Source organism: Phalacrocorax carbo, chromosome 3 (genome assembly GCF_963921805.1).
Source record: "Phalacrocorax carbo chromosome 3, bPhaCar2.1, whole genome shotgun sequence".
Taxonomy (NCBI): domain Eukaryota; kingdom Metazoa; phylum Chordata; class Aves; order Suliformes; family Phalacrocoracidae; genus Phalacrocorax; species Phalacrocorax carbo.
The window spans coordinates 58,251,534-58,265,235 of NC_087515.1; the positions used below are offsets into that span (position 1 = coordinate 58,251,534).

Here is a 13,702-nt window from a genome sequence, read left to right on the forward strand (position 1 = left end):
AAACAATTTTCCCACCCTGACTTCTCTGGCTGAAAGTTCTTTCACATCTTCCAGAGGCACGCATTGATCCCAGCTCTTCAGTGTGTTCTGGTGGGAAATAGTTACATCAGCAAATTTTCAACCAACAGGAGATTTAATCCCTTGAATTTTTGAATTGCTGTGTGCTAGTGTTTGTCTAATAAAAAGAAATTATTTGGATTTTAAAAGGGGCAATCAAAATATTTTATATTTGACAAATCAGAGAAAATTAGCTCTGAAGAGACTGACATTATTAAATACAGATTATCTTCTCTTTTATTTCTAGCTCTGCTAAAAATACTTTGTCAGGCATATCCTAATTCCACACAATTTTTTTCACGAGTCGGATTAAATTAATGTCTGACTTCTTTGGTGCAAATTCCCATTACAGAATTCACTGTCTAAGAGTATCTTCAACGTTGAGACATGACTGTAACTGCTGGTTTGTGTTTATAATTGAACACCTGCTCCACAAAGGCAAGAGATGATGAGAAGTTCTGCAAACCTAGGAGAATTTAGGTCCATTACTTATGATGAAAGCACATCTTCAGTGAAATCAAGGCAAGAGGAATAATGTAGGGAAGTCTTAGATCTGTAAGAATTTAAAACATTTTAAATAAATATAGTTACACAGAAATAGCTATTTTAGAGGACTTCATGTTTTTAAAAGACTCTGATTCCAACTAATTTGGATTACTTGGGGTTTTTTCCCCCCCCATGTGACTACTTTTGATGACATATTGTACACATCAAGAATAAGAGAATTTATTTCTGAGTTGGGAATAGTTTTTTAATCAGACTCAGTAATGTAAATAGACCCCTGTTTGAAAGTTCATTCAAAACTGAGTACTGGTGTATGTTTAAGTGCAGTGTGTGCTAAAGCAGAAATATCCCCCAGTGTTCAACCGAAAGTATGTTTTATGTGTGGTTTGGTTTTGTTTTTTTAATGTTTAACAGTAACCGAAGCTGGCTTTGGTGCTGACATTGGGATGGAGAAATTCTTCAACATCAAATGCAGAGCCTCTGGCTTGGTTCCCAGTGTGGTTGTACTTGTTGCTACAGTGAGGGCTTTGAAGATGCATGGAGGTGGGCCAAATGTAAGTTTTTGCACCTTTCTTGGAAAATAAAATTGTTGCTAATATTTTAAATAAGTAAAATATCTTGGTTTAAGAAATATTGGGGGGAGCTTATGGAGCACTATTTAGATATCGCTCCTGGGTTATCTCATTATATAGATGATACCTCCAAAGGTAGTGCAGGCACAAATGAAAGAAGATGGATGAAAGAGCTCTGAAGTACTACTACATCTTGCTAAGGCAGGGGAGTTTGTTTGCATGAAAAAAAAAAAAAAAGCTATAATCTGTATATCTATTCTTTTCCCTGCCTTTTGTAATGGCGTTTGTAAGTGCACTGGAGTAGTCACAGGCTGGGAAAGTTGGTGGCTGAGGAGGAATGAGAAGAGTTCAGGTTGCAGTATGTGAGTGGAAGTAAGGAGCATTGTTAGAGAACGTTTTGAAATTTCTTTCACTGCAATAATGGGAACCCCTTCTGTCCTTTTAATCTGCTCAGGTTAATTCCCTCAGGGATGCTAAGGTAACAGATAAAATTGTGCAAGTGTTTTCCCAGTGTACTGAAAGTCACCAGTGTATCATTTTTTGCTATTTAAGCCATGAAGAGACTTGTACAGATTACTGATTATAGAAGTCTTCCTCAGTCATACAATCAGATGGGACTCTGCTAGCCAAACAGACAAATACTTAACGCCTAGAAACACTTTCATCTGCCCAGCAGCAAAAAAGTGAGTGATGCTGCCAGGGAAACAGTCTCACTGGGTAAAAATACCAGAGCTGTTTCCACAGCCACAAAATTTTGAAATGCATGGTCTCCCTCACAGCTAACTGCCTCTTAGAGCTAAAGCTGACCTGTCCTTTTTTAGTCTTTCAGGTTGACATAATTATATAACTTTTTCCTCATTTTAGACCACTTCTAATGCAAGTTTTCTTTATTTTTAATTATATTCCTCCATGCGTATCAAGGCAGGTATATTGTCGTGTGTGTTGACATTCAGTCTAGCAAAAATAGAACTTAAATATGTCTTAATCACTGTCTCTATTTCTGTCTGATCTATGTCTTTAGAAGTATAAAGCTTTCATTTGTTTATTTAATGCATCATTGAGGCATGTGGAGTACCAGATACTTTTACTGGGAGGTTAACTATAAAATGGACCAAGACCAATTCTTGAGACAACAGTGACTAAGTCCAGTATCTGGCATCGATGTACGTGGTCCTTGAAGACTCAGTGTAGTATCCTGGTGATATTCTTTGTTTGTATACCTTTGTGCTTTCCAGCAAAGTAAATTACTTGCATGCAGTTCCTTGCCATGGGCAGTAATTACAGGACACCAAAAGATGATATTCCTCGTCTAGTCATCTATGTTACTCTTACTCCTTCAACCAGTTGTTGGAGGTTGCTGTTGATTGTCTTTGCACTGCTGGTGCGTTGTTAAGCATGTAGAATGGGATCCGATTACCTCTTCTCTAATAAATCTTTTACAACTAGTTGCTGAGTCACTACCTGTATCTTGCTACCCACGTACAATAGGAAGTGTTGCTGTTCTCCATGTACCAGTGTAACTTGGAATAAAACAGAAGCTGCAGTCCAGCTATGATGTTGTGTGCAATGTATGTGCTGACTGGCAGTAGAGAAAGTAAGCAAAAGTGCACTTCTGACCATTTAGGATTATGACAAGTGTCAATCTGTGATGACTTTGGTTGTTTATTATTCCAGGTAACTGCTGGTGCTCCCTTGAAGAAAGAATACACAGAAGAGGTAGGAAAGCTATTACAAAACTTTAGGAGAAGTTTTGTTTAAAGGGAGAAAAGAATGTGGTAGATGGAGAATCAGAACTTCTCATTCCTCTGGCTGGATACTGTGCAGCCACAGGTTTGGCAATAGCATGTTCTTACGCTGACTTTCAGTGAACATCTTTAACAGGCATTGCCAACAAGTAAAGCCATCTCATCCTCCCCCAGCAGCCTGGTGTTATCCCTCTTGTCTGTGCCCTGTGTGTGACTGCATGGTAGATTGTACTGAGGAACTGAGCTAGCTGAAAAATAACTTTTATTTCAGTGGTTTTTCCAGGACCACTAAGTTTTCAGACTGATCAGCTCCTCGTTCCAGTCCATCATACAGGCATTTATGGCGGCACAAGAGCAGAGTGGTGCAGGGGTTAAAGACACTCCCTGAAATGAATGATAGCTTAACCTGTTCATTAAACAACAGGTTTAATCTGTTTGTCTTTATGTCTGGTGTTGGATGTCACTCTTCAAACAAGAGTGGGTTCTACAGGTTTGTTTTCTTTGTCTCTTTGCTGTAGACAAATTCTAGTATTTTGCCTTTATCAGGCTAAGGATATGTGTGTTGCGATTAATGCAAGGCCTACAAAGTGTGAGGTAAAAGAGTAAATAAGGAAATCCAGTAATGTGCTTTTATCTGGGATATATGTGTATATAGAGATTAGAATATGCATCTAACACATCTGTATGTCAAACCCCACCCCACTATTGTAGTTTGTTTATAAACTTTGCAAACAAGAGACTAACAGCTCTTTCACAATTGTGACAGGCAACCAGTCATCAGCTGCACTGTCTCCTTGTGTCCCAGAAAAGAGCAATACATTAATGCATGAATTTTGGGCACTGCTTACTTACTTAAAAATGTCTGTTGCTTATTAATTGAAATAAGAATTAATAAGATAAGTGCCAAAATATTTTTGTCTGGAAGCATTTCACTTGCCTGCAGCTGTCATGATCAGCACTGTTTATGTTCAGTTTCATGTATGGAAGATTCTTTGGCTGGAGAAGACTTGATGTATCTTACCATTTCCATTAATTTTTATTTGATTGCACAGAACCTCCAGCTGGTAGCTGATGGCTGCTGTAATCTACAGAAACAGATTCAAATTACTCAGCTCTTTGGAGTCCCTGTTGTGGTTGCTCTAAATGTCTTCAAGTAAGTCTACTCTTTCATTACTCTTGTGAGTAAATCCACAGTTCAAATTTTACACTTTTCTTGGTTTTTAAATCAATCAGTTTTGGCATGAAGAGAAGAAGCTATTAAAGAATTTCCTTTTTCCATCATGAATATAAAGACCTTTACATCCTTAGCTTGCCACTGAAAAATTATATACTGTTATGGAAATATTAATCTTCCATGTTAATTAGCTATAACAATTTTAAAAAGTGTTCCTGAAACTTATAAATACATGTGCTGTATATAAGAGCATTATGTATATGGCACAATTTCTATTGACTTGCTTTACAACTGCTGATGGTAGAATAAGGCTAAGTATATAAGGTTATAAAGGAGAACAAATTAAATGGAATAATGAGACGGAACTCTTTGGTTGGCAGAACTGACTCTCCTGCTGAGGTTGATCTGGTGTGTAAGATTGCAAAACAGTCTGGAGCATTTGATGCTGTACCCTGCAATCACTGGTCGGCTGGTGGTAGAGGAGCAGTAAAATTAGCTCAAGCTGTGGAAAAGGCAGCCAATCAGAAAAGCAGTTTCAAATATCTCTACAGCTTGGAGGTAAGATTTTTTTTTTAATGAATGCATTCTGCATCAGTGTTGGATTTAAAACAAGAACAACATTGCAACAAAGCTATCTAACTTACTTGGAAAGGGGCATGGCTTGGCTTAAAATCACAAAATCTGGAGAGGACAAATCTGGCTTGTCTAATCAGAGAAGCAGGATACTTTCTAGTAATGCTTGTTATTTAGTACATTGAATGATGTATCTGGTACTTTCTTGTTTAACATAGAAATATATCTGTAGGTAGAACATTCATAAATTATTGTGGAAGACTTCTCCAGAAAGATCTCACAGTCATGGTGGTTGTCCTGACAGTCAGCCAAAACGTAATATAGTTACTGTCTCACAGTCATGGTATTGCTTCAAGTTGTGGCTCCTTGAAGCATTAACTCTCTGTTTGAGAAGGATGTTAGATGTAGCACATGCATGCTCATGCTACATATCTGCCAGCCAGGTCGGTCAGTGCAGAGAGAAAGCGCTACCTTTACCAGCACCCACTTACACACCCGCAGCCCTCAGATGAACATGAAGAGCACAGGTTGCCCAGTCTGTTCCTTCTCTCCTGCTGATCGGGACTTGAGTCTGCTAATACAATATGTCACACATGATATATGGGTCACTGCTGCTGTTGGCCTTAGATCCCCACTCTATCCAGGGGCAGCCCCCAGTACCCCTGCCCTGCTCCATTGTTGGCACCAGGGTCCATGAGCCCCTCAGGTTCATGGCTCACTCTAGCTGCTGGCACTCAGACATCTCTTCCTGCTCTCTAGTATTCATGCATATATATACATCTAGAGCAGAGAGCACACCCACACAGAAGGTAGTCAGAGATCGGATTTACTGAGGATAGAGGACAGACTGTGGTGCTCAAGCACAGAGCTCAGTCAGACCAGCTACTGACCAGACACCCTTACACTCAACCAGCCCCTTATTCCCCTTTTCCCTTCATTTTTCTGCACTTGTTCCTTTTCAACCCACCTTGATTTCCCCATCTTTGATTCTTCCACTAAACATGCCCTAACAATCTTTACACATCGCCACAATCCCCTTCAAAAATCCCATTGGCCCAAAATGCTCTTCTTCCTACATCCCATAATGAGTCCTGTGCTGCTGTACACAATTACTCCCTTTTGTTTACAAAGTTTTCTGATTAAAGAGTTTCCCCATTGACTTACCTTGGTGCATTTCACACCAAGGACAATGGTCTTCCCCTTGGATGGCCTTAGGAAACAGCCAATTCAGTGTGCTCTAATTTTCACTGATGAGGTTTTTCCACTGATTACATTACTAGGGTTCCTCCACCTATCATTGTTCCTCTGATCCTTGCTTGGGCTTTGTTTTTAATTTGCTTAGCCATTAGTCAGATAACCTAACAAAGGATAGTGTGGTCCAAGTTTCAATCCTTTGTCTGCCAGAGATGGTGACTCTTTCTATGTCTTGGAGACTTTTTTATTGTAGTCATCTGCAAGGTAGCATCACAGCTCGGTGAGCTGTCAAGAGGAGCAGCTTGGAAGCAAGGACTGCTTGGGCCCCTGAAAGCACTATGCTGGAGTACCACCGTGCAGGCCGAACATTTTGGGGGATGTATTGCCAAGAAGGCTGTGCAAATAATTTCTCAGGACCTTCCTGACTATCCAAATGTAGGCAGGTTAAAATTTGGGCAGCAAAATAGACTTCTCTGGAACCAAGTAAGCCCTTGTCAAATTTCAAATCCTGTGCCCCAGTGCTACTTAAGTTTCTTTATAAAATGTTTGAATGCTGTTTTTTAACATCAGAACCTCAGCTTCATTCTTTTAAATGGGTGAAAGTTCCTGTTTTGATTCTTCACGCCAGAAAAAAGTTCAGCCTGGGGTAGATGTGCCCTACTGTTGTCTTTAACTTTCTCTCCTCCCTGATATGCACCTCGTACCTGTTGTACCCATTTTATTTCTTCTTTCCACCTCCCCCACTGTTTTCCCAAATGTCAGTAATCCAGCCAACTCCTATTAGTATTGACTCCTGCCTTCACGGAACAGACCTTGGGAGGGTAAGTACTGCGGCATCTCTTCAGAGCATTTTGCCCACAGAAAATTTTTTACAGCCAAACGATGGACAATGTATCTGCGTTTCTGAGTTTGTCTCTAATGAGATGCTCTGAAAAGTGAGGATATTGTTTTATGGGGTTTGCATAATAAAATGGAAAAAAATTCTTTCAGAAATACATGTGTTTTTCCCATAGGACACTTACGTTACAGAGATAGCACATTAGCGTTTGACAGGTCTCATATTTAATCTCTGATGTTACTATAGTCTCTGTAGCTTACAATCTTGTGGTATGAATGACTAGAAAGGATTGGTAGGGGTGGATCCTGCTTCTGCGAAGGAAGAAAATGAGATTGATTTCTGTTTTAATGTCCTTCCCAGACACATCTTTTTGTGCTATGTTGCATAAGCAGCATGATCTTAAGCACAAAGGGAATGAATCACATCTTTACATCAACATAATATCCCGTAACTTAACACAAGTATTATAAGCCTCAAAAATATGTTGAAGGGATTTTATAAAAACATATAAAGATTTTTAAATCCTGTAAAAAAGTAAATTCAGGCCAACAGAAACAGTAAAGTGTAAAGTTCAGGCTTCCGTTTCATTCTTACTGTGCAAAGGATGGGGACTGAGAGTGGTTGAAGGTAGGAAAGTGAAACAGCAGTGCTGTCACGTGTACAGTATGGCAGGTCGTTTGGTCACTCGGCCTATAAGGACATGAAGAAAAGCCACCTCTTCTAAATGAGCCTGCCTAGATAGTAATTAAGCTTGTAATAGGATATTTTGATGTAGCAGTTCTGAGGACTAAGTTCTACTGTTCAAAGGGGTAACTATGACAGAAGAAAAAGAATGAGAAGAGGTAGTAAGATGGTTTAGACAGACGATATCCCTCCATCATTGTGCCTAAAGGGGATGTGGGTAGAAGGGCATAGTTCAATCCTTCATCTTTCCAGTGACTGCCAGACATGTCCAGTTGCTTGATTATGTTGAAATCCTGGTTGCCTCAAGTTTGGAGAGGTTTGCTGTGGTGTTTTTTTTTTTTTTCTTTTCTTCCCCCTTTGGAACATTGAAGGGGGAACTATTCTGCATAAAACCACTACCACTTCTTTCATATCTCTGTCTTTATGGTATTACTCTACTCTTCACTTTATTCCATGTCTCCATTTAGTCCTTTGATGTCTATACATTTTATCTTCTTCAGTCTGTAAAACTTCATCAGAATTTACTTCCAAAACTGGTTATAATTAGAACAACTTCCAACAGCACGGACCACTGTAGCCATGATAGATTCATTCAACATTTTGATGTTCTGTTAGAAAGCATTTCCCTTGGGATTTAAGAACAAAACCCAAACCCCTATGTGTAAAACTGTTTTAGATCCTTTTTTATTAGTTAAACCAAAGTTTGCAGCAAACTATATTATTAGTATACAGTCAGGCATTTAATTACAGGATAGTCTAGGTCAACTGGGCTCTCTTTGGGTTTTTCCAAATGGCATGCGACTTTGCAGTGCTTTATGTAATTTCCACATGTATACCTGGAAAGAAAGAATTCCTTGAAGGGTATTTACAAATGTGTATAATGTGAGAAGAACAACAAAGGTTTCTTTAGATCTGACAAATACTGGTAAAAACTTGAGGATCAGTGATTTTTTTTTTTTTTAAATTTCAGAATCCTGAGCTATGTTCATACATTTATACCATCTTGTCCAGTTATACCCAAGCATGTGCTAAATGAGCTATTTTAGACAGTGGACACAACATAGTTGTGTCAGTTCAGGACTCAGGCTCAGCTAACTGGTCCTAGTGGTCCTGTTGAGTATCATAGCAAGCTAGTCTAATTAGAAGACTGTGCTAATGTGGTTATATTCCTTGTAGCATCTCATCCGATCTGTTTAAACGTCCTCGGGTGTCTCTGCATGACAGTGTTCTGTAGTCCCACTTTCAGATTGCTTTTCAGGTTTTCTTTATTTCTCTAAGCAGGCAAGCTTCTGTTTTTATTCTAGTAGATTATGCTTGTATTTTTTTTTTAATACTTCTTGATTCTAGCAAGGGTTTTTTTGACATTTGGTATTAGATGAACAAATATTTTTCAAAAGTTGAAGTGAGAACAGAATAAGCTTCAAGGGTATTTTGAGGGCAGTGTGAAGAATAGCTGCATGTATGATTTTGGGAGTGCCTATATGGGCCAGTATCATTTAATATATCAAGTACAAGAAGTAACCTCTGACAAGTAACTCCAGCACTGTTGTCTCTTTAAAAGTGTAAGAAAAGGACATAAATACATACACTGTACCATGAAAAGCTTACAGCATTAGGAGTTGCACAGGGCGGGGATGGTTTAGGAGCAAGGATGATTTTTTAATACGATAGGCTCCAGAGTTTATAACATAGTTTAGAAGATTATTGGCAGTAGTCATAATAAATGCTATAGTAGTGTGTGGTTTTAAAATGTATTTTTGCCCCCACTGCACTCTCTGATTTTACTGTTGAATTGGTGCCTTGCCGAGAATTTGTCTATAGTGTTTGGATGATGGGTTTGTTTTAAAGGCCTCCTGAACTCTCTATGAAATGACCTGTGCTTTTTTTTTAATATATATTCTTGCTACATGTGGAAAATATCAAAATATCAACTCTCTTATCACTGTTGACTTCCTTTCTGCATTCACTTTTCTTGAAGTATGGGTCTTTAAGTGCAGCAGAAAGCTATTACTCAAAATAAAGTTGACTGACCCATTAAAAGTAAGTTTAGATAACTAGGGGGAGTATAGGAGAGGATAGAAACATACGCATCCTACTCCCAAACTTCTCTGGCTTCAGTGCCTGTTCTTGGCGGGGAGGGGAAGCTATGTTCCCCACTAATGCATGCCTGGTGAATAACCTGCCTTCTTGTACTACCCTGGTCTCCTTTCTTCTCTCATGTTGATCTCTCCCTTGACTTACAACAGCCCTCCTCAACCTGGGGGAGGAAACATAGGTCTGAATGAAGGCATGCATTAGGTTTTTAAGAGGTGCATTGCCCCTTCCTGCAAGGCAGCTGGCACGCAGTGGGCTAACACTCCAGGAGACAGAAGAGGGAAGGACAGTCATGTGGCATGAGGCAGGATCAGCATATCTGGCCAGTCAGCGGGTTAGCATTGTCCCCTTAAAAGACTGACATGGTAACCTGACAGATGTGATTGAAGAGCCTCAAATCACCTGATTCATGCTGCATTGGAAAATTAAATTGAGGAGTGTAAAGGTTGCAAAAGGGAGGGAGGAGAAGGGGTTGTTCCAGTCTTCAAAGTTTGTCGGATGACACCTATTTTTGCTGGTCCTCTGTCTTTAGGTAATATCATGACAAACGGAAATATTTCCAGGTTGTACTGTGGAAGTTGATTGCACAAATATTTTGGCTGAGTGTGGTGAATTGCCTGGCCAGCCTGCAGAACAAAGGAGAGCTTTCTCAGCTTGGGGCTGACCACTGGGAACGGGGCTGAGTAGCAGCACTTCTCAGGGAGACAAGCAGTTAGCAGCCTCAGCCCTGGTATTTTTCATCCCCTACAGGGAGCATAATAATAACTTGGGCAAATCTGGAGCATCTGAGCCCACCGTTTTGGCTGTCCCTGCTGCTGCTGTGCTATGGCAGTATGGTGTGGGCTCATCTCTTCTGGTTTTTGCTTCAGCTCTCAGAAATGATAGGATGGATCACTCAGAGTGGTCTAAGCGTAGCGTCAAAACAGAGAAAACTCTGCCAGCAGTGGTTCTCTGTGTGTTGTCTTCTCTTCTCTTCCATCCACTGGCCATGGTCTCCAATAACAAGAAAGAGCCGTGAGTAATGAAGGAGGGAAGAAACTGGTCAGTGGAGGAGAAGGCTTCTTGTTGCATGTACAAGGAGAATGGGAGTGGCTCGAAGAGGAAGGCAGAGTCAAGAAGGGCTCATGGGGCCTGGGTTTGTAGGATGCTGACCTCCAGGGGAATGACCTAAGGCAGAGTGTTTCTCTTCATTTGTAAACCGGTCATCTTTTCAGTCCCAGTGTGACTGAATGGCACGGGGGTGGGGTGTTAGCAGTATTTTCTGTTTCCTCCACTAATACCACGAAGCTGCTAACCCATGAAAGCCATCCATCGTGTGTCTGCTGTCATATCAGCCTGACATACCTCTGTTCTTTTGCCTAGGAGGCAAATAACTTCTGTGTTGTTCTTTATCCACCATGGAGTTCAGTCGTGTATGGACCCAATGGAAGGTCCTTGAGCACTACTGGAGTAGGAATAAAAAAATTATATGTGCTTCTTACTGAAACTTTTCCTAATAAATGATGGAGATCATTTCTCATCTTGAAATGCAGGCTGTGCTGCCCTCCAGGGTATGCCAGTCTTTAAACTATTTCCCCCCACGCTACTGCCAGTAAGCAATTGGACAGTGAAGCCACATTAAAGAGGAATTCCACAGGGCTGTACCAGCCTCTCCTCCCACTCCCATCAAAGATGTTTCGTGGAGCCTGGACAATTCTTTCACTGAATTGGGTGTTCCAGGGTTGGAAGCTATCTTTCTTCCACTTCATCTCTTTTGTTGTGGATGTAGGCTCTTGACAGCATTGTACTTTTATGTTTGTTTTCATTATTTTCCTATTCTTTGCATAAGTGATTTTCTTAGGCACAGCTGGGGTTTCAAAGTTGGGGAAACTGAAAATAAAACTCTAAGGCCACAGGCATAGGTGTTGATTCACAAACTGTTTAACTTGACAAAGATGATTTTCTGCAAATTAAAAAACAAACTCTTGTCCTGTGCCAGCAAAAGACGAGGAGTGCTAAAGACTTGGGAATCCTTTTGTCAGCCACAGATCTTCTGGAACCAGAATATACAGATACATTAATAAATGTGTTTCTATTTTACCCAGGGAAAAAGCTAGAGGTAGGAATTCGAATGTGCCGAGTCAGCTATTGTTTTAGCACTGCACCCTGTCACCCCACACAGCACCTTCAGCCATACTCCCATCATATGTTTGCGTTTGGCAACCTGCCCAAGAAGAGGAATGAGTGATGTCTGCATACTGTTTCACTTAGCCAGCCAGCAATTCTTTATTATTGCTTTCAGTGAATGCATAAGTTAATTAAAAAAAAAAAAAAAGTGCCACTGCCTTGAATTTTAAGCTATTTTAAGAATTTCTGTTAAAAGACAAGCAGCTTAGTAACAATAAACCCAGAGGTTAGTGACCTCATAATTAAAAATAGGCAGTGAGACTAAAATGAATGTTTAAAGAACTTGAAGCATTAAATGTGTAAGTTACAAGTGAATAGTGCTTTTGTGTATTCTCTGGTTAAACACATGTTTTTCAGCAGAATCTTAAGTTTTCTCAGAGAACAAAGTAGTTTTAAATATTTATGTTGTATAACTGTGAAGAGATCCTTTCAGATAGCGCTGCACTGACAGGCATCCACTTAAGGTATTCAGTTTAAGCTAGGTAACACCCGTGCTTCTCATAGTAGTGTGGCTCAGCTGCAACCTAGTGGAATGAAGTATGACTATGGACTTACTGCTGTTGACTCTGGGTTTTCAGAGATGTTTTCTGTTAGACTCTGTTTTGGTGACAAAGTCAGGGAATGTTTAAAAGCAGCAGAAAGGAAGAGGAAAGGAATGGGGGTTGTTTTCAGCATTCTCAGGGATTGGCTATGGGAGGGTTAAAAAGATAACTCCTTTCTCTGGTAGCCAGAGAGATTAAAGTCAGGTGTCCAGATTAGGATGCAAAAGGTGGGACTCTCAAGCACAGTCCCAGGCCAAGTCCCTGGTAATCTGCATGTTTATTTTCACGTGATACTGACTTTTGGCAACAAGACTGATTTCAGGAATCGAAGCCCAAAGCCGCCTGTCCCTATCGCAACTCACTGTTTCTGCTGGTACATTTCAGTGATCAGATTTGAACAGTCTGAGCAATTCTTTCTGTAAAGATGGTGTTTAAGCCACCTGTGTCTCTCTGCTTTATAGTGGCTTTGCCTGTATGGTAAACTGGATGTGAGAACTGCTCTGGGTTAAAACAGCTTCCGCCCCGCCCCGGGGTTATGTTTTATCCTGGATCACTGTCTCTGGTATGTGCAGCTGCACAAACAGCAGTGCTGCCCTCTCAGTTGCACTGGCACATGGGTGAGTGTGAGCAGCAGAGGAAGGGAGGATGAAGGAGGGTCTGTAGAAGCTGGTGTGCTCTCCATGGAAATCCTCATCAAGCCCCATGTGGAAAAATGATAATCCACAGTCTGCTGTTATAGCTGAAGGAAGAGAAGATGAAGATTGAAGGAGATGTGAGGAAAGACTAGCAGAAGTGAAACGCTGTTAAATTACATTTTGGTAAAAACCTTGCTGTTGATAATATTGGAAGAAAGAAGATTGTGTAATAAACAGCACCAATTTGCACTGATATCACGTCTTGCAAGGAGGATGGCCTAGAAGTAGCAGTATGGCTGGGTGACAACATTGGTGTGATTTCATCTTGGATAATCAGTTAAGTCTTGGGAATGCCAGGCTCTCCTCTTTATCAGTGCTAATTTCTTGCTTTAATTGTTCTCTATCAAGTAATGAAACGTACAGCTACACAGATACTGGTTTTTTGAAGGCAGTTTGTGCACTTTTGCTGTAGTACTTGTTATGCTTTAGCCGAGGAGATAATCCTGTTTATGGTGTGCCTGCTTGGCAGCCTCAACAAGCACATGTGTTTGTGCTTGCCTCAGAGGAAGCATATGGCTTTGGTAGCTCTGAATGTGTGAGATTTCAGAAATGCACATTGTCTCTGCAGGGCTGGGGAGGTCAGTTGTTTCTGAGAGAAACACCAAAGCTACTTACCTGTCAGCAGATATTCATACCTTGTAGCTCTGTAGCACCTTCTCATGTTCAGCATAAGTTTACATTGAGTAATTCATACTGTCATTTTCTCAAGAAGCTGAAACTGAATTTGGAATGAATTCTCTGAAGCTGCCATAATTCCTTCAGCATTAGTACTAATACATACTTGCGTAGCTCTAAAAGTCAGTTTTTGTCTAAATCCATGCTGTCTGTTATGTGTCTGTCACCTGTTCTCCACCTAGATGTGCT

The 13,702-nt window shown here is 40.4% G+C and overlaps 1 protein-coding gene across 4 annotated transcripts in view; it reads left to right on the plus strand.

The window, feature by feature from the left end:
- The window catches only part of MTHFD1L (methylenetetrahydrofolate dehydrogenase (NADP+ dependent) 1 like), a 161,554-nt gene that overhangs the window by 90,584 nt on the left and 57,268 nt on the right, over nucleotides 1-13,702 (plus strand). For all 4 annotated transcript variants that reach the window (XM_064447033.1, XM_064447034.1, XM_064447035.1 and 1 more), the window contains 4 exons: nucleotides 976-1,115; nucleotides 2,808-2,849; nucleotides 3,931-4,031; nucleotides 4,433-4,610. In XM_064447033.1, coding sequence (XP_064303103.1) covers nucleotides 976-1,115; nucleotides 2,808-2,849; nucleotides 3,931-4,031; nucleotides 4,433-4,610 — 461 coding nt within the window. The remainder of the gene's footprint in view (nucleotides 1-975; nucleotides 1,116-2,807; nucleotides 2,850-3,930; nucleotides 4,032-4,432; nucleotides 4,611-13,702) is intronic.